General features: G+C 38.2%; 1 protein-coding gene across 1 annotated transcript in view; it reads left to right on the top strand.

The window, feature by feature from the left end:
- Positions 1-21,764, top strand: part of PPM1D (protein phosphatase, Mg2+/Mn2+ dependent 1D) — a 63,823-nt gene that overhangs the window by 17,220 nt on the left and 24,839 nt on the right. Inside the window, exons 2-3 of the mRNA XM_028109286.2 lie at positions 1,958-2,186; positions 10,638-10,762. Of these exons, the coding sequence (XP_027965087.1) occupies positions 1,958-2,186; positions 10,638-10,762 (354 nt within the window). The remainder of the gene's footprint in view (positions 1-1,957; positions 2,187-10,637; positions 10,763-21,764) is intronic.

Below are 21,764 nucleotides of genomic sequence, written 5' to 3'. Positions count from 1 at the left end.
AGTAACCTTACTGAACCTTATCATTGCCAGTCTACAGATGCTTTTGATTCTTCCACAGATGTTTTCTTGGGGGCCATTTTCTTCTTGTATACTCTTGATGCCTCTTAGGCTGTTTTCTTCTCTTTTCTTTTTTTTTTTTAAAGAATTTATTTATTTATTTGACAGAGACAGAGACAGCGACAGCAAGAGCAGGAACACAAGCAGGGGGAGTGGGAGAGGGAGAAGCAGGCTTCCCTCTGAGCAGGGAGCCCGATGTGGGGCTTGATCCCAGGACCCTGGGATCATGACCTGAGCTGAAGGCAGCCGGTTAACGACTGAGCTACCCAGGCGCCCTGGCTATTTGCTTTTCTTAAATAAAGGTCATAACAACAAAACTAAAATTTATTGAGCACTTACAATGTGTCTGGTACTGTGCAGGTGGTTTTTACATGTGTATGTATATGAATTTCTGGGTTCATCAATATTGGTAACCATTCTGTTTCCCTCAGCAATTGTGAGGGTCATTATTTCATATACTGCAAGCAGTATATATATATATGTCACTCTGTTGTGAGTGACAGGGCATTCTGTAGGGTGGATTCCATCTGCAGGATGAGATGAGATGCGCTGTAGGTTTCAAGAAATATCTTTTCGGCATATGTAATAAAGAAAAGAACTCTAATTAGTCTGAATATGCTAGAGATGCCTTGTGGCTATGAAAGTTGTGTGGCACCCCATCCAGGTTTTTAGGCCCTATTTCTTCCACCTCATCCCTGTTGAGACCCTGTTGTCTCTATCAACAGATACATCACTTTCCTGAAGAGAGGTATTATAGGAACTAAAATGTCACTTAGGAACCAGAATGTTTTGCTTTTTACTGTGCGGAGAGTTTAGGCACTGACCTAGCTCCTGCAGTTATAAATAAATCTGTCAAGCTTCTACCATCCATTCCTGTCTCAGCCTTTGCCACTGTCTCTGAGTTTGAGCTTTTCAGGGACTCTGTTAACAGGGAAAACTGATGTATTGCCTTTATGACTGTGCTTTTCACTTATACTGGACTACAAGTTTTGTATTCTGATTTTTCCCTTAATTCCATTTCTTTAAGATTCCAGGGATTCCTCAGATTTGTGTATGACCTTCCTCTGTGTTTCATGATTGCTGTGGACTTTTTCTAATATTTATATTTTGTCCTTTCAGTGGGATTTTGGTGAAGAGACTGTGTCAGTGTTTGGATTCAGTTGGCTATCTTGAACTGTAAATTGTAGTTTGTTTAATATTACAGAATATTTCAGAATATTTAAATGACGAATGTAATTAGTCAATATAAGGTTTTGGAGTTAAATATATTGGGTCTCTGCCACTTAATATTTGAGTTATCTTAAACAACTTTCTTAACTATTCAAACTATTGATTCCTTATCTGTAAAATGAAAATAACGGGAATAATTTTACCTATCTTATAGGTTTGTTGCAAGTATTATTTGAGATAATACATGTAAAGCTCTTAGCACAGAACCTGGTACACAGTAAGTGCTGAATAAAAATGTTATTTATTAGATTTTAAATATTCAAAAGAACTATTTCGAAAAGTAGCTTTTTCTGAAAATCTTTTAAAAGAGAGATTAATAAATAGATGCTAAGCTACAGGCTATAGAAAAAAAACTCTGAACACATACCTGCCACTAAATGTAGTTAGGACTAAGACATGTGGAACTAGTAAATCTGTCCTGTAATATTTTTCTCCTGGGATTGGTTTGATGGTTGTAATAAAATTATATTATTTATAAAATTAATTTTTTAATATATTGATGAAGAAATTAACACAGTTCTTTTTGAATAGCTTTAACAATGTTCTTAAATTTTATCCTATGCTAACTCAAGTTTTAACAATGCTAATTCAGCACACGTTGCCATTTTTATTCTGATACCATATTAATGTTTAAATCTGGAAGAGTAAAATATTTTATTTCTTATTACAGCAGAATGGCCAAAGACTATGACAGGTCTTCCCAGCACGTCAGGGACAACTGCCAGTGTGGTCATCATACGGGGCATGAAGATGTATGTAGCTCACGTGGGTGACTCAGGGGTGGTTCTTGGAATTCAGGATGACCCGAAGGATGATTTTGTCAGAGCTGTGGAGGTGACACAGGACCATAAGCCAGAACTTCCCAAGGAAAGAGAACGAATCGAAGGACTTGGTGGGAGGTAATCATTGTGCTGTTTTTTTTGTCTTTCGTCTCTTGGTTCTATTTAGTTCTTTTCTGCTTTACTAACCAGATTGACCTATTACTCCCTTTTAGTGAAGTTACTTTCTCAGTATTGCAGGTTTTTAGTTTGCCTGTTAAAGTACCCATCTGCATTCATATTTACCTCATTATTTTGAGTTGACTGTTTCATTTCTGATAATGGCTCCAGAGGGAAATAATATTTTAATGGGAGTCAAATAATACATACCAAGGATTTATTGATCACCTTTTACATAAGTACTGCAGTATGACTTTCAGAATCTGGACAGAGCAGCCCTTAGGGTTGCAGAGTAGAAGAATTTGAATCTGGCTTTGGGAGTAGAATTTTGTTACAATTAACTTTCAGCTTTTTTTCTTTGATTTGTACCTCAGATATGCTGCAAACCTTTCTTACTATTTTCTTTTGTCTGTTTCAAGTTCTTGTCTCAATGTATAATTTGTAAACTATGAACTAAAGTGGATTCAGCATAATATTTTATGATGCAAACTAAAATGTAAGATTACTCTAAAAATCAGAGGAATGAATAACACGAGAAAATGTAAAACTTATCCCAATATTAAGTTTTTAAAAATTGAAGGTATAAGGCAAGTTAAATAGAATCCAGTATTTTCTTTTTTTTTTTTTAAAGATTTTATTTATTTATTTGAGAGAGAGAGAATGAGAGATAGCACGAGAGGGAAGAGGGTCAGAGGGAGAAACAGACTCCCTGCTGAGCAGGGAGCCCGATGTGGGACTCGATCCCGGGACTCCAGGATCATGACCTGAGCCGAAGGCAGTTGCTTAACCAACTGAGCCACCCAGGCACCCCAGAATCCAGTATTTTCTAAATAATTATTCTAACTAAAGCCTTTCCATTGATATTATTACTTGCCTCCTTTATTTTCCTTCTGTTAAATCAAAATAGACTTTTTAAGAATATTAATGAACTAACTGGGGGAAAGAATTTACGTCTTAAACTATAAGCTAAAATCAGTAAGAAAACACTAAGAAACCACCCCCAGTAGGTGAATAGAGGACTTTTGAACAACAACAAAAATGCAGAAGAGTAGAAAACATTTGAAAAAAATTATTAAAATGAAACTATTTCCTCTTGTTAGGTTAGCAAAGTTAAAAAAAAAGATACTTCTCAATATTTTTGTTGAAATGGGAATCCTGTTGGTAGGATTATAAATTGGTATGACCTATATAGACTATAATTCATACCCACTAGCTTCAAATGTTTATAGACTCAGTAATTTCAGGAATGTACTCTAAAGAAATCTGAAATGTGGACCAGAATATCTGAACAGTTATTGGTGGCAACAATGTTTAAAGACTGTTAAAGGCTGGAAATAACTTGAAGGCCCAACAGCTGAAGAATGGTTAAGTATATATAATACATATTTATAACACTGAATATGATATAGCCATTAAAAATAATGTTTATAGATAGATTTTTTAAAATCACGGTGTTACGAAAATTTTCCAACATAGGTAAAGGTAGAAAGAGTAGTATAATGAACTCCCACATCTGTGGGGAATTTTTAATAATATAGGTTAATGCTTATTGGTCACAAAATTATATTTGTAGCGTGATTTTCAACTATGCAGAGAAATAGGAGTAGTATAGAAAAACACCAGATGTTAATTAGATTTTCTGTATGATGATTTACACACACATGCACACACATTTTTTTTAATGGTAGCATTCATTTGGTTAAATTTTAGGTAGCATAAAATGATATACTTTAGAAGGTCTCTCAACTGCTTTTGGCCCACAGGCCACCCAGTTCCTCTCCCCCTCAAGAAACCAGTATTACTTTGTATCCTTTGATAGAGATTCATACATGATCAGATATGAAGCTGTGCCATATATGGATGTACTATCATTTATTTAAGTACTCTCCTGTTGAAGAGTATTTCTAATTTTTTTTATTACAAACACTACTGTAAAATGAAAAATCCTGTACATGTATCTTTTTGTACATATATATTTGTGGGATCATTTCCTAGAAGGAATTGCTGGGCCAAAGAGGAGTATGTTTTGAATATTGATAACTATTAGTCTCCATGGAGGTTGTACCAGTTATATTAATGTCATCTGTGTATGTGGATGCCCTTGACAGCATACTTCTAGAACTTTTTGATCATATTGACTTTTAGGTTAAAAAAGGGGGAAACTTGGTGATATTTTAATTTTAATTTGTCTTACAAGAAAGGTTGAATATCTTTTTGTTTGTTTAATAGCTATTTATCTTTCCTTTTCTGTGTATTTCTGTTTATACTCTGTTCATTTTAGGGGGAAGATTGTTAGCCTTTTTTTAATTAATGTATAAGAGCTGCTTATACAATTAGAGAAATTAGTCTGATGTATGTGATGTGTTTCAGGTGTTGTTTTCACAATTTGACTTTCAGTTATGGCCCTGGAATTTCTTTTCCACATGGAAGTTTGTTTTAATTTAGTTTAGTCTCTTCTCTTACGACTTTCATTTTTTTGGGCTGTACATATAGTTCTCTCATTCTGAGGTTATTAAAAAGTATTCTATATTCTAGTACAGCAGTTATGACCATTTTTGGGTTTAGCAGCCCTTTATACTCTTGATAATTGAGGACCTCAGAGTTTTTTGTTTGTATGGGCTATATGTAATGACTTTAGAAACTAAAAATAGAAGCATTTTCAAATATTTGTTCATTGAAAAATAACAATATTTTTTTAAAGATTTATTTATCTGAGAGAGAAAGAGCGTGAGTGGGAGTGCATGAGTGAAGGGATGGGCAGAGGGAAAGGGAGACAAGCAGACTCCTGGGCTGGATCCCAGAACCCTAATAAGATTATGACCTGAGCTGAAATCAAGAGTCAGATGCTCAAATGACCGAGCCACCCAGGGGGCCCCTGAAAAAATAACAATACTAAACCCATTGTGTTGGGCACCTAGGTGGCTCAGTCAGTTAAGCGTCTGCCTTTGGCTCAGGTCATGGTCCCAGGGTCCTGGGATCGAGTCCTGCATCGGACTCCCTGCTCTGCAGAGAGCTTGCTTCTCCCTCTCCCTCTCTCTTTCTTTCTGTCTCAGGAATAAATAAATAAAAATCTTAAAAACCCATTGTGTTAACATAAAGAACATTTTTTTAAATGAAAAAATAGCTATTTCCCAAAACACATATTTAGAGAGAGACTTGGCATTGTTTTACATTTATAAAGTCTCCTTAATGTCTGGCTTAATAGGTGACATCTAGATTCTCATATCTGCTTCTGCCTTCAATCTGTTATGTTTTTTTGGTTGCAGTATCGGAAGTAAAACTGGTCTTTCATAGATATATAACTGGAAAAGGGAGGAGTATTTTTTTAATATTTTTATTTATTTATTTATTCATGAGAGAGAGAGAGAGGCAGAGAGAGAAGGAGGCTCCCCGGGAGCCCGATGTCGGACTCGATCCCAGGACCCCAGGATCATAACTTGAGCCCAAGACAGACATTCAACCATTTGAGCCACCCAAGCGCCCAGGGAGGAGTATTTAAATAGCTTTTTCATGTATGAGGATATTCTTCTTTGATACTGTTCTAAAACTCAAAGAGGTAGTTTCTTAAAGGTTAATAATAGTGTGGTGTCTGAAATTATATCAATGACCTTTTTATGTGCTTACATTCCAGATCCATAGGTGTATCAGTTAAGAGCCATTGGTTAAATGATTTTTTTTATTAATGGACTTTATTTTTTAGAGCAGTTTTAGGTTCACGGCAAAAGTAAATGGAAAGTACAGAGAGTTACTGTGTATTCTCTGCCTCCTCTTATATGCACAGCTCCCACTATCAACAACTTACACCAGAGTGGTATGTTTATTACAATTGGTGACCCTAAATTGACATATCATTATCACCCAAAGCCCATAGTTTACATTAAGGATGTTCTAGGGTTTTGACAGGTATATAATGACATGTATCTACCATTATAGTATCATAAGAATAGTTTCACTGTCCTAAAAATCCTGTGTGCTCTGCCTGTTTATCCCTTCCTCCTTCCTTACTTATGGGAACCACTGGTCTCTTTTTGTCGCTATAGTTTTGCTTTTTCCAGAAGATCATATAGTTGGAAACATGTAGTATATAGTCCCCATGTGTGATTTTGTAACATAGCCATTGGTCACTTGTGAAATACTGGTTTGCTGAGTTACACAGATCCAGATATTGACACATTTTATTATATAATGTCATATCAAATCTTGTAGCCTTTTAAAAACTCCATTGTATACACATAGTCTTATGAAAATAATTTTGACCTAGCAGACCCCCTGTAAAGATCTGGGGGGCTCCCAGGGGCCTCTGAACCATATTTTGAGAACCACTTTTCTAGTACTTAGATGGTTTCATCTTGTACATTTTAACCTTCAGTCTCTTTGGAATTTTTAAATCTGAGCTGTGTAGTAGGGATACAAGTTAATATTTTTTTCTCAATGGCCATTAATAGCTACCAGAACAGGGGTGCCTGGGTGGCTCAGTTGGTTAAGCGACTGCCTTCAGCTCGGGTCATGATCTCAGGGTCCTGGGATCGAGCCCTGCATTGGGCTCCCTGCTCAGCGGGAAGCCTGCTTTCTCCCTCTGACCCTCCCCCTGCTTGTGTTCCCTCTCTCGCTGTCTCTCTCTGTCAATTAAATAAATAAATAAAATCTTAAAAAAAAAATAGCCACCAGAACAATTATGTATCTTTTTCTTACTGATTAGAAGGGTAACCAGGCATAAAACCCCTCTTTAGTGGGAAGATCTCCTTGAGTTTACCCTCGTCTAGCACTGTTTTTCTGGTTAAGATGGAATGTCAGTTCTGTTATAAGGTACCATTGCTTATGGTAGAATGATCCTTAAATTGGAACTGTATCTGGATAGAGAAGATTTTGAGTGGACTATACAGACCTTATTAGCTGCCCTATATACATGCAGTTTGACTTGTGCAGGGACCGGTAAGTCACGGAATATTGTAAGACACTGATTTTTGGGGTATATGAAGTTTACCTGTGGCACATGAAGCTTGTTTATGGGGTTTAGAAAATGGCTCTTGGATTTCTCTTAAGAATGATTGCTGGAGACAACATAACTGAAGCTGCCATGCAGGCATACTGTTCCCTGTTCTGTATCCTACAAAGTTAAATGAGCCTGGTTTCATGCTGTCATCTGTTTGATCCTATGAGTGTGAAGGTCAGTCTGTATCTGAGACCACTGCTCATAGTCATGCAAAGTGGGCTTTGCAATTATAAACTAAATTCCTGTATATATTTGGGTCTTTTTCTGGGTTTTCTATTTTTTATACTGTATGTTCATGTACCAGTAGCATATTTTTTTAAAAAGAAATTGTGGCTTCATTATAATTTTTAATATTGGTAGTCCTGATCCCTTTTCATTAATCTTTTAAAAAATATTTGCTTGACTATTCTTTATTTTTCTATATGAATTATTAAATTTATATTCTTTGATTTTTAATAACTTTTTTGAGAGTTAATTTTTTTTGTCTTATCACTTAAAATACCATCTGGATGGTTGGACAGATGCTCTTTGCCATTTGGGAGCAGGTGTCTTTTTGCACAAATTGAGCTGTTTTATTATAAGTTATCTCCTCCTTTCCCTGTGTCTCACCCTAGGCAACTGGCCAGTGCTCTGTTTTTCCAGCCTTCTGTTGCTGCTCAGTCAGCTCTCTGCATATCAGGCTGTTCCTTTGTGTATGCCTTTTAATCATACAGGACAACAGCAGGGAGTGCAATAAAAGCAGCATCTTTTATAATATTGCTTTGGTTTTTTGATACTGGATTTAAAACTTTGTTTTAACCAGTTCTATTATTTGTTTTTTTGTTCCTCAGAAGCATAGAGACAATAATATCTTTGACTATTAAATATCAAGAGAGCACCTACTTAAGAGTTTTAATGGAAACAATTTGGGTAGCTACTGTAATTAGCTAAGTATTAAGCCTTACATATTAGGGAGTAGGTTTAGGAAAGAACAATAGGACTTAAGGTGGTATGAAGGCAGAACAATTGTGTCTCTCCTTATGTTTGTTTTTTGAGGAGCAGCATTGGAGAAAGCATAAAATAACAAAATGACTGCCTTTGGTATTCTAGCTTGCTGTGACCTAGAACAATGTTGCTTTAAGGATTGTGAATTAAACTAAGTGGGTTCTCAAAAGGGATAGTAAACAAACAACTCTCGAATTTCTCTTCTGTGTTATTATTGACAACCTTTAGTGACCATTCTGTACTTGCTTCATTCCTCCTCTCTATCTAATAGAGTTGCCACTAGCCACATATGGCTGTTTAAATTTAAATATAATTTAATTACAATGAAAATAAAAAATTCACTTCCTCAGTAGCACTAGCCACAGTTAGAGTGCTCAGTAGCCACACAGGGCAGAGTGAACATTTCCATCATTGCAGAGTTTCATGAGACAGAGCTGCTCAAATCTCCTGGCCTGCCTTTGTTAGATAAGTTTTTTTTCTACTTCAGAAAGAAGGTTGAGGCTGTTCTGCCATATTCATGTTTTTTTTGGCTCAGAGTAAGAGTGGCTGTTTCTCATTTATAAGGCTTATGCCTTTATTTTGCTTCTCTTAGGATTTTTTTCCATTTGTTATCTCTCTCTCTTTTTTCTAGTATTTTCATTCTTTTGAAGTTGAAGCAGAGATAGCAAAGCCATAGTTGGGGGTTAACTGGCTAGCAGCTGCTGAGGGGTATGGCATTTTATAGTGACATTCCTTTGAGAGTGGTCACCATTATTTGTCCTGTCTTCAGCTTTCCGCATTTGAAGCCAGTTTCATTTCAGTGTTCATCAAGTTTAGGAGGATAGAGTCATGCTACTCAAGGTCAACATAATAAACTAATAAAGGACTCACTCATGTATACATCAGGATGTCTTAGTACTCATTAATCATGAGAAAAGTAACTGACAAGGAAACCATATATTATTTATCAGCTGGCCTGCTGTAGATGAATGAAATTTCAGATTATAATCAAAGGATTTCTGGATGCATAGGGGCTCTAAATGAGAAGACTAATTAGATTATTTTAGTGTCATCTGTCTTTCAGAGTCTTGGGAATCAACTTCGTCTTTTGCATGTATCTTGTCAGAAGGACTTAATATCAGTTAGGCTAATACTGTTTCTTGAAAATTCTCTCTGCTGCTCTTCCCGCCAACTTTTCTAGCCTTCCAGGGGAACATTTTTTTTTCATTGATTTTTTTTTTTTTTTTAAACTCAGGCAGATTATGATTAAATGAAGGGTCAGTTTACCATTTCAGTCATGCCAGGCGCCTGCTGAGAGACCATCTCTATTGTGTGTGGTTTTTTTTTTTTAATTTATGAGAGAGAGAGAGAGAGCGAGCGTGTGCGAGTGCGAGCATACACGAGCAGGGGGGAAGGGCAGAGGGCGAGGGGGAAGCACACTCTCTGTTGAGCAGGGAGCCTGATGTGGGACTTGATCCCAGGACCCCGGGATCATGACCTGAGCTGAAGGCAGACATTTAACCGAATGAGCCACCCAGTGCCCTTCTGTTGTGTTTTGATTATTACTTTTTTTTGCTTAAAGATTTGACCGTATTTCCATGTTTTCGGCACCCTAGCATGTACTAACTTTTCTGAGTACTAATTAATAGATTTCTGTTGCTCCTATGCCAAATTCCTTTCTAAGAGTTTTTTTGTTGTTTTGTTTTTTTAAGATTTTATTTATTTATTTGACAGAAAGAGACACAGTGAGAGAGAGAACACAAGCAGGGGGAGTGGGAGAGGGAGAAGCAGGCTTCCCGAGGAGCAGGGAGGAGCAGGGAGCCTGATGTGGGGCTCGATCCCAGGACCCTGGGATGGTGACCTGAGCCGAAGGCAGACCCTTAACAACTGAGCCACCCAGGCGCCCTCTAAGAGTTTTCTTATTCTGTAACTCCCACATCTGTATCTCTACAGCTGATCTGTTTCCAAAGTCTATTGTCATACTTCTAATTACAGAAATATCTAAATACATAGATATTTCTATTGAGGTATAACCTCAAATTAAAAATATTGAAACTGACTTTGTACTGTTTTCAGCACCCTCAAATCCATCAAAAATTATATAACCTCTCCTTTTCAATTTTTTTTATCACTATTTATTTATAACCTCTTCTTCCTCTCCTCCGTTTTCTTAGTTATCACATTATCTTGCTTTTTTCTCTGACATGCTATCAACTCATTTTTCTTCTCATTACTTCTACTCTGTTATGTCTAAACTACCTCAGCAATCTCAATTCTCATGTTAATCTACCCTATTTTGTCTTTCCTCTCTGAACAGGAATTTTGGTTTATGCATCTTTGTGTCTGGAACAGATAAGTCATTATTTCATGATCATGTAATCTGTATTAGTACACGTTGAGCTACCTTAGTTGTTATATTTTATTCATTTAGAGTATTTTTGTGAACTCTGTTTCAGTGTGATGAACAAGTCTGGGGTTAATCGTGTAGTTTGGAAACGACCTCGGCTTACTCACAATGGACCTGTTAGAAGGAGCACAGTTATTGACCAGATTCCTTTTCTGGCAGTAGCAAGAGCACTTGGTAAGTAGGACTTACATTTGGTGAAATCATACCGGATTTTCTACAATGTATGGTGGAAACATAAAAGAGGAGGCTAAGAACTAAATCCTCTTTTGACAGATAATGGGGGTAGAAATATGCTGTTATTATAGTAAATGCTTTAAAACTTAATGGAGGTGAAGGTTAAAATACGGATTTCAATGCCAGTTGCTCTTTAATCATGAGTCCTGTTCAATATTTTGCTGATTGACACCTATATTTAAGGAAGTACGTGTATGTCTAGGCTTGGTGTTATCCTTAAAATTATTTTTAAATGAGCTTCCCTACTTCGGCCTTTCATATTTCTCTTAAGAGTTTTCAAAGCTCTTTTTCTCATTAGCTAGCAAAATAAATTGTTCATGACAAAATAAAAACACTTATGTTCTGGTCTACCTGGTTTTGGATGGAAGGCTTGAGGATTATAGCTGTAGAAATATCTTATCTTGGATATGCTGATTAAATTTTATGTACAGAAAATTTCTTTTAGAAAACACCAGTTTTTTTCTTTCTTTCCTTTAACAAATACTTGAGTACTGACTTAGTGCCAGGCAGTGAATTAGGCTTTGGAGAGATACTACTGATTATTTATATATTTTCTGTCTGCTTTCATGGAGCAAGACTATATAGTTGGGGAGATAGGCAATAAAGAAGTAAGCTTGTAAATGAAATAATTATGGATTAAGAAATCCATGAAGGAAAGAAATAGGGTTCTGTGATAATAATTTAGAAGGGAAAAACTATTTTATATGGTGTGATGAAAATGCTTCTTTTAGGAAGTGTTATTTTAGCTGAGATTTGATGGCTGAGAAGGAGCTGTTCTTGTGAAGAACCTGTTAAAGAGTATTCTAGGCATGGATCCTGAATTGGGAAAGAGCTTGGCATGTTCTAGGAATTATCAAAAGGCTAAGTTAATGAGGCAGACCTGGGTCACATCATAGCAGGTATTTGCATTCCAGTGTAAGTATACTGGGCAACATTAAAGGATATTAAGGTAAGGAGTAACACCATCTGATTTGCATTTTCAAAAGATTATTCTACCTACCATTTTACTGTCTCTTATTCATCTTTGGTGATCAAATGCAGGTACACCCAGTATTCATGGAACCTATAATCTAGTGGGGGAAATAGATAATAAATGAACAAATAAGAAGATTGTTCTAAAATTTGTCATAAAGGAATTAAACAAGATGATGTACCTTTAATTGGTGGGACGGATAGTAGGTGACAGGGGAAAGCTACATTAAAGAGGATGATCAAGGAACATTCTTTAAAAAGGTAATATTTGAGTTAAGACCTGAAGGAGGAGAAGGGGGCAAGGAAAATAACAAAGCAGAACTATAGCATTCCCAAAAGGCTGTTAGGCAATTAGCAGACTTTTGATTTGGGATGGGGGATAAAGGAGTTTTCTAGCATATATTCTCTTTTCCTACCTAAATAACATAATGAAATTTTGGAAATTACATCTCCCCTAATATGTGCAGTCTTAATTTAGACATTCCTATTCAGCTTTCTTTTGTAAAGCATAGGTAAGTTTGGCTAGGTCAGTCAGATTCTCTATTCTAGGATTTTTGAATTCTGAATCTAGTAAGGACAAAAATTAAAAACAAACTGGTTGGAATGAATTCATCCTAGTGATATTGACTTCCTTAAGCAATGCCCATTGATGTGGTTGTGTTTTCCTGCCTAAGGCTTAGAATTGCCCTGTATCCATGCCTGGTTCTCCACTTCTTGTCTGTTGCGTGAACTACTTGATTTTCTTCTGAGTTGCCTTTTTGGCCTAAGTTAACCTGAGCTGAAAATTGTTGTTTGCAAGCAAAGAATTCTAATGCAGGAAGAAAAGGGCTTGATGTCTTTAAGGAGCATGAATGAAACCAGTATGAGAGAGGGGAGGTAGAGATATAAAATGAAGGTGTAGATGGGGACAATGACCCAATTAAGAAGGGCCATGCAGGGATGGCTGGGTGGCTCAGGAGGTTAAGCGTCTGCCTTTGGCTCAGGTCATGATCCCAGGCTTCTGGGATTGAGTCCCACATACCGGTCTCCTTGCTCAGCGAGGAACCTGTTTTTCCCTCTGCCTGCACTCCTCCTGCTCATGCTCTCTTTCTCTCTCTCTCTGACAAATAAATAAAATCTTTAAAAAAAAGGGGGCGGGGCATGCAGGTTAAGTTAGATAAGGAGTTTGGTGAAGACATTATGGGTGGTAAGCAAGAACTAAACCTTACAAGGCTTTATAGCTAGACCATGATAAGGAGTTTTATTTTAAATACTTTTGGGAAGTAATTGTGGAGGGGAAGTATACCACAGTGGTGAAAAGATAGACTTTGGGGCCAAAATTCCTAGGGTCCAGTGCCAATGCTGTTACTTACTGTAAGGCAAATCACTTACTATATGTAAATTACTTAATATATATGACATTTTTTTCAGCTGTAAATGGGGCTAATAATGGTACCTGCCTCATCCTGTTTGAGTATTGGATGATTTAATATATGTAAAGTGTTTAAAATAGTGCCTGGCACATAATAAGTGTTCTATAAATGTTATTGTTGCTGTTTATTGAAGTAGGGCAGTGACATCCAGTTTTTTTTTTAATTATTTGTCAGAGAGAGAGAGACAGTGCAGAAGCCGGGGGAGCAGCAGACAGAGGGAGAAGCAGGCTTCCCACTGAGCAAGGAGCCTGTTGAGGGACTTGATCCCAGCACACTGGGATCATGACCTGAGCCAAAGGCAGATGCTTAACTGACTGAGCCACCCAGGCGTCCCCAGTTTTTTTTTTTTTTTTTTTAAAGGGTCATTTTGGCTGCTGTAGTGGTTAAAATTATAGGGTAATAAAATTGGAGGCAAGGGTACTATTGGGGGCCTGTAGCAGTATTCCAGGCACTTTACATATTTTGTAGATTTTTGCAGAACTCAAAGGCTATGTGTTTCCCAGGTTATTCGTTCATAGTATAAGCATGTGATATAATAGATCTTTGGATTGTTAGCAAGGAAAAAGAGGGAGGAATGTGATAATTGGCAAGGAATTAATATTACTAAAGAACAGGTTTTTGTTTTGTTTTGTTTTTAAGATTATTTATTTTAGAGAACAGGAGCAGGAGGGACAGAGGGAGAGAGAATCTCAAGCCGACTCCATGCTCAGTGCGGAGCCCGACATGGGGCTTGATCCCAGGACCCTGAGATCACGACCTGAGCTGAAACCAAGAGTCAGACACTAAACTGACTGCGCCACCCACGCGCCCCAAGAACAGGGTTTTTTATGGGGAACTCAACTAATTGGACTGAGGGCAAGGTTTTACTTCAGGTTCAAAAAGTAAGGTTAGGGCGCCTGGGTGGCTCAGTTGGTTGAGCGGCTGCCTTCAGCTCAGGTCATGATCCTGGAGTCCCGGGATCGAGTCCCGCATTGGGCTCCCTGCTCGGCAGGGAGTCTGCTTCTCCCTCTGACCCAACCCCCTCTCATGTGCTCTCTCTCTCTCAAATAAATAAAATCTTTATAAAAAAAAAATTAAAAAAAAAACCCAAAAAGTAAGGTTAACCTTCATTTTAGAAAAGTAGATGCCAAATTATTTTGTATAAATGAAGTGTGTGTGCCAGGCATTTTAAGCCTTGAAACCCATAAGTGATTGTGTAGTGGAAAAGAAGGAACAGGTGGACTGGCAGAAAGAGCAGGAAAAGCAACTGGTTTTTCTGTTTCAGATATTCCTACCCTGTTCTGAGATATCGCTAGAGTAATTCAGATAAGAAGTAATTCAACTCCTGCTTGAATATCTTCAGTAAATCTTAATATTTCAAAGTACAAATGCTTGCATAATTAACTGTCAGTTAAAATCTGCCACCATGAATCTTTCAGATGTTTTGTGTGCTGAAACAAAAACAGAGCAGTGTACTTATTTTGCCTTTTGCATTATGACCATCATTTACCTATTCAAAATTAGCCAGCATGTTTTTCTAGTCTTTCCTCTAGGCTAATTTCAGACCCTTCATATTCCTTTATTCCTTCAGTAAATGTTCTAGAATTGAGGATATTCTGCAAGATGTGGTCTGACCAGTTTGAAGTATAATGGAAATATTTAGTTCCTGCTACCTGAGCATTGTACTTATGCTAGTAGAGTCCTGGAATCCTCTCATTAGCTTTAGTAATCATATCACATTTGTTGGTTTATTGAAATAGCTCCAGTCTTTAGATATTTTTCTTATGAACTGCTACTAGTCAGATTTCTCTATTACATACACTTTGGTTTTTATTGGGATAATGTGAGGGTGGGGAGACTGAATAATAGCAGCATTGAATGAGCTTCTTATATAGTGAGTCCAAAAGGTATTGATTCATGTATTTGGAGAGAGATCTTGATTGATGTGATTCTATTTTTTTTTTAAGATTTATTTATTTACTTATTTAATTTATTTATTAGAGCACAAGTGGGGAGAGGGGCAGAGGGTGAGGGACAGGGAGATAATCCCGAGCAGACTCTGTGCTGACGTGGAGCCCCATGTGGGGCTCGATCTGACAACCCTGAGAACAACATAAGCCGAAACCAAGAGTCGGATGCTTAACTGACTGAGCCACCCAGGCACCCCATCTATGTTTTTTCCTTAGCTTGATTGAACATTTGTTAACTACCTAGAGAAAGAAATAGAGTGTACAGTCCTCACTTTTTTATACTACACAGATACTCAAAAGTACTTAGACAGTGGTATATCAGCATTGTTTTAAAATATCTCCCCGTAGACTGCTTTTAGTTGCAAGAGAGAAAAAGTAGTAATTAGGGGTGCCTGGCTGGCTCATTTGGAAGAGCAGGCAACTCTTGATCTCAGGGTTGTGAGTTCCAGCCCCACATTGGATATAGAGATTACTAAAAATAAATAAACTTTTTTTTTTTTAAAGATTTTTATTATATTTATTTGTCAGAGAGAGTGTGTGTGAGAGAGAGACTAAGCAAGCAGGGGGAGCAGCAGGCAGAGGCAGAGGGAGAAGCAGGCTTCCCACTGAGCAAGGAGCCCCATGTGGGGCTCGATCCCAGGACGCGGGGATCATGACCTGAGCCAAAGGCAGACACTTAAGCGGGCGTCCCTAAAAATAAACTTAAAAAAAAAAGAAAAAAGTAGTAATTAGAGAATAGAGAAATCAGGCAGCACCTTGACTAAATGATCACAATTACCATCACTAGTGAGGAATAATGTTGAGACTTACACAATATTCCCTATGTAGTATTCTGGCCAAGACTGTATAACCTCAAGAAATGTTACAAGTAAATGCTATTCCTGATCCTAGGCTAAAGCCTATAAAAGACGCTATTAAGCCATCTGATAATAAGAAAATATCCTTGTTTTTAGAAAATATACATTGAAGTATTTAGGGGTAAAGGGCTATGATTTTTTTTTAAAAGATTTTATTTATTTATTTGAGAGAGAGAGAATGAGAGATAGAGAGCACGAGAGGGAAGAGGGAGAAGCAGACTCCCCGCCGAGCAGGGAGCCTGATGTGGGACTTGATCCCAGGACTCCAGGATCATGACCTGGGCCAAAAGCAGTCGCTTAACCAACTGAGCCACCCAGGCTCCCAAGGGCTATGATTTAAAATATTTTTAACAGGGGCACCTGGGTGACTCAGTCGTTTAAATGTCTGGCTCCTGGTTTCAGCTCCAGTCGTGATCTCAGGATCCTGGGGTTGAGCCCCACATTGGGCTCCGAGCTCAGTACAGAATCTGGGATTCTCTTTCTCCCTCTCCCTCTGCCCCCCCTCCCACTCGTGTACTCTTCTTCCTCCCCCCAAAATAAATAAAATCTTTAAAAAAATTTTTTAAACAGGGGCGCCTCGGTGGCTCAGATGGTTAAGCATCTGCCTTTGGCTCAGGTCATGATCTCAGGGTCCTGGGATCGAGCCCCGCATCGGGCTCCCTGCTTGGCAGGGAGGCTGCTTCTCCCTCTCCCTCTACTACCCCCTGCTTGTGCTCTCTCGCTCTTTGTCAAATAAATAAATCTTTAAAAAAAATTTTTTTTAAACATATACACACAATGTTTATATATATGTAGACAAGAAAACCATAAAGCAAATGAGATAAAATGTCAGCAATAGGTGAATCTGAGTAGAGTGGAAGAGCATTTTGGTGTTTTTTGTCCTATTTTTATTTTTGTAACTTTATACATTTGCAGTGACCCTCAAATAAAATGTTTTAGAAAATAGGCTGGCAGTAATAATATGAAACTTAATAGGAATAAATAGAGTGCTAGGCTTAAGTTCAGAACATTATTTGGGAGACATCTGCTTTCATGGCATTTCATTTGAAAAGGAATTTTTAAGTGGGGTGGTTAGAGTAGATCTGAAAAGATGACATTTGAATAAATGAGGCATTGAGGCCTATGGGTATCTGGGGCAAGAGAATTTAGGTAGAAGGAACAACAAATGCAGGTGTCCTTACTACTTAATGATTTTTTTTTAAATTAACTATATGTCTCCTCTATTTTATTTTTTTAAAGATTTATTTATTTATTTGAGAGAGCGAGAATGAGAGCATATGAGAGCATATGAGAGGGGGGAGGGTTAAAGGGAGAAGCAGGCCCCTCGCTGAGCAGGGAGCCCGATGCGGGACTCGATCCCAGGACTCCAGGATCATGACCTGAGCTGAAGGCAGTCGCTTAACCAACTGAGCCACCCAGGCGCCCTTAATGATTTTTTTTTTAAACTGAGCAACTTAGAAGGTTTGAGTTACTGTTAACTGATACAGAAAATACTGAAACAATCAGTTTTTTTGTTTTTTAAGATTTTATGTATTAGAGAGCGCATGAGCAGGGGGGAGGGGCAGAGGCAGAGAGAGAAGCAGACTCTCCACTGAGCAGGGAGCCCAATGCGGGGCTCCATCCCAGTACCCTGGGATCATGACCTGAGCTGAAGGCAGCCACTTAACCAACTGAGCCACCCAGGCGCCCCTGAAACATGGGTTGTAAAAGGAGGTCAGGAGTTCAGTTTTTAGCAAGTTACCTTCAAGGTGCTTATCGGACACAAAAGTGGTGATGTCCATTTGGCTTCTGGTTATGAAAATTGACAGTAGGTGGGGTCTAGGTAGGAGATACCAATTTGGGAGCCAGTAGCATAGATAGGAGTATTTAAAATACTGTTGATGGATTAGGTAAAGGGAAGACTGAGAAGTGACCATTGGGTTTAGCAACGTGGAGGTCATTGATGATCTTGACAAAGTAGCTTTGGTGGGATAGTGAGACCACAGTCATGATTGGAGTTGGTTCAAGAAAGAGCAAGAGGAGGACAATTTGATATAGCAAGTTTAGACACTCTTCCTAGGAGTTTTATTGTAAAGAGAAGGAGAGAAATGGAATTTAGTTGGAGTGGAAAGTAAAGGGTCAAGAGAGGGTTTGCCAGTGTTATTTTATTTTATTTTTTTAAGATTTTTTTTTTTAAATTTATTTTTTAACAGAGAGACAGCGAGAGAGGGAACACAAGCAGGGAGAGTGGGAGAGGGAGAAGCAGGCTTCCCGCGGAGCAGGGAGCCTGATGTGGGACTCGATCCCAGGACCCTGGGATCATGACCTGAGCCGAAGGCAGACGCTTAACGACTGAGCCATCCAGGCGCCCGCCACTGTTATTTTAAAAAGGGTAGAAATAATAGATGGGAAAGGTCCACTAGAACTGTGAAAACTCCATGTAGAATATAAAAACAATTACTATATTAATGTCCTACAAAGGTTACTTTTATTTTAATATAATTTTGTAAGCATATATAAAGAAATGAATGCATCTTTTGATATAAAAAGACTGATGTGGGAGAGATGCAATTCTTTTAGTAATGAAAAAAAATTGCTTGTTTTTTCTCTTGATTTTACTTTTCTATCATGTATTTTCTCCTCAGAAATATTAATAGCTTTTAGATTTGAACACTTAAGCTAAAAAGTGCTTTGTCACATTACTTTTCCAGTCCTTATTTTGGCAATTGGAAAAAATTTTATTAAGAACTGTGGTTTTAGGGGTGCTTGGGTGGCTCAGTCATTAAGCGTCTGCCTTCGGCTGGGGTCATGATCCCAGGGTCCTGGGATGGAGCCCTGCATTGGGCTCCCTGCTCCGCAGGAAGCCTGCTTCTTCCTCTCCCGCTCCCCCTGCTTGTGTTCCCTCTCTCACTCTCTCTCTCTCTCTCTCTCTCTCTGTCAAATAACTAAATAAAATCTTTAAAAAAAAAAAAAAAGAACTGTGGCTTTAGTTTTCTTTTTAAAGTTTGACTTGTTGGGTGCCTGGGTGGCTCAGTCATTACTCATCTACCTTAGGCTCAGGTCATGATCCCGGAGTCCTGGGATTGAGTCTCGCTCACATCAGGCTCCCTGCTCAGCAAGGAGTCTGCTTCTCCCTCTGACCCTCACCCCACTTTTGCTCTCTCTCTCTCTCAAATAAATAAAATATATTTTTAAAAAATATTTTATTTATTTGTCAGAGAGCACAAGCAGGAGGAGTGGCAGGCAGAGGGAGAAGCAGGCTTCCCGCTGAGCAAGGGGCCCGATGTGGGACTTGATCCCAGGACTCTGGGATTGTGACCTGAGCCGAAGGCAGACACTTAACTGACTGAGCCACTCAGGTGTCCCACAAATAAATAAAATCTTTAAAAAAAAATAAAATAAAGTTTAACTTGTTGCATGGTAAAATACTTATTGGCTCATAGTAAATTAAATTACAGAATTTAGCACCATTCTTGTGATTTATGACAATTTTTCATCTAGCTTTTTGGGAAAGAGAAGTTTGGTTAACAGAAATTGGTACCATTTTTAGGCACTCATGAGGATTAGAATTACTTGAGTACAGATGTAGCAAAGGTGCCTTCTAGTGGCTGCCTGATTGAATTGTATGTGAATCTTGCAAATCATTTATTCCTGAACAGATACTTACTGAGGGCATTATGTGGTCTTTGTCCTCATGGAAGCTTATAGTTTAGAGAAGGGGAGAAACATTCATCGGATCACAAAAAGAGCTGAAAAATTGCATCACTAAATACTTGTATATGTGCTAATGAGAACTTAAAATAGGTGTTATACCTAGCTGGAGAGGCAAGAGATATTTGGTATTGAGCTGAAGTTCAAAGAATTACTAGTTGTTAAGAGAGGAAGAATGTGTGTTCTAAGCATAGGAATTGTATCTGCAAACAGCTCTGTGATATGAAGAAGGAATATAATAGGGAACTCTGATGAAGGCAAATGTAGCTGGAACAGAGATACGGGAGTAAGAGGCATAGATAATGAGAACATACTGCATTTTTTTAGGTTGTGGTTAAGAGTTGTATCTTAAGAACAAGACTAAACTATTGCAGAGTAAGAGTGGAAACAACTAAATTTGTGTGTATGTATGTTTTTAATTATGGCGAATATATATGATTTTGCTGTCTTAATCATTTTAAGTATACAGGTCAGTGGTGGCATTAAGTTCATTTACACAATATTGTGCAACCATCACCGTCCATCTTAAATACGTGTTTTATTTATTTATTTTTTAAAGATTGTATTTATTAGAGAGAGAGAGAGATGGCAAGAGAGAGCATGAGCAAGGAGGAGGAGAAGCAGACTCCCTGCTGAGCAGGGAGCCCGGTTGTGGGGCTCAATCCCAGGACCCTGAGATCATGACCTGAGCCGAAGGCGGGTGCTTAACCAACTGACCCACCCAGGCGCCCCTTAAATTTGTTTTCAAGGGATGATTTTGGTTGCAGTTTAAAGAATGGGTTAGGTGAGGTTGTTTGAAAGTGCTCCATGGGAAGCCACCCATAAGAGTGGGGGGAAAATGTTGGAATTCACTGGGGGTAAAGGCACTGGGTATCTGTGCATTGTGGGCTGCCATGTGCCACAGAAGCCAGCAGAGAACATACTGGAGCCAGAAGAAAGGCCTCTTTCTCCTCTGGTGTCTGTCCAGTGCCCCTACTGAGAACAAAAGGGAAATGGCCATCAAGTAGGCAACTAACAACATCTGCCACAATGTCTGAGGGCCCTCCCTTCAGTATGTACTGGAATGATAATCTGTGATCCTATTTTGGTGTACCAACAATAGGCCAAAGATAGAAACACTTAGTTCAAGACCCAATTCTGATCCTTGCTCATTTGATCTCAGGTAAAGCCACATAGATTCTCTAAACTGATTGAATAAGGGAACTGTGCTTATATCATATGTTCTTAAATCTGGCAATGAATACAACTCATCTAGTGAGTTTGTTAAAAATTCACATTCCAGGAACTTTATACTGGGAAATTTAAAGCAACTTGAGCGTCAAAACAATAATAACAGGGGGCACCTGGGTGGCTCAGTCAGTTAAGTACCACCTGTTGGTTTTAGCTCAGGTCATGATCTCAGGGTGGTGAGATCAAGTTCTGCATTGGGCGCTGCGCTGGGTGTGGAGCTTGCTTAACATTCTCTCCCTCTCCTGCTCCTCCCTTTCCCCCACCTTGCACATATGCTCTCTCTCAAAAAACAAAACAATAACAGGATTAATTTATAACATATTGAAGAAAAAAGAATCCATAAGCTTATAATGATACTAAAAAGATTATAAAGAGGTAGGGGAGAATGGAAAACTTTTCTTTAGAAAAGACAACTAATAAATGTAATTAAGAGTGTTCTAATTCTGTCATCAGTTTACAACCATCATAGTAACAATTGATTTGTGCAAGAATCATTAATGAATGCTAAAATATGACATATTTTGGTGGACAACAGGATATTTCACACAGACTCAAAGCTGTCACCCTATAGATTACTTATCGATCACAGAATGAAAAGGGCACCTTTACAGTGCTGGTAGATAGCACTTTAACCAAATGGTCAAGCTTAGCATTTCCAATGATGGGACAAACTGACACTTTGTGCTTCTTATTCAAATGAACAAATTACTTAAAGATTTTATTTATTTAATTTTTTTTAAAGATTTATTTGAGAGAGAGAGAGTGAGTGTGGGGAAGGGGTGGGGGGAATGAATCTTCAGGCAGACTCCCTGCTGAGTATGGAGCCTGTTGG

This window comes from Eumetopias jubatus, unplaced genomic scaffold (genome assembly GCF_037043125.1).
Source record: "Eumetopias jubatus isolate StellerSeaLion01/CBP00866 unplaced genomic scaffold, mEumJub1_p1.0 scaffold_10, whole genome shotgun sequence".
Classification (NCBI taxonomy): Eukaryota; Metazoa; Chordata; class Mammalia; order Carnivora; family Otariidae; genus Eumetopias; species Eumetopias jubatus.
The sequence above is the reverse complement of the archived record's forward strand: the minus strand, read 5'-3'. Positions and strand labels throughout refer to the sequence as shown.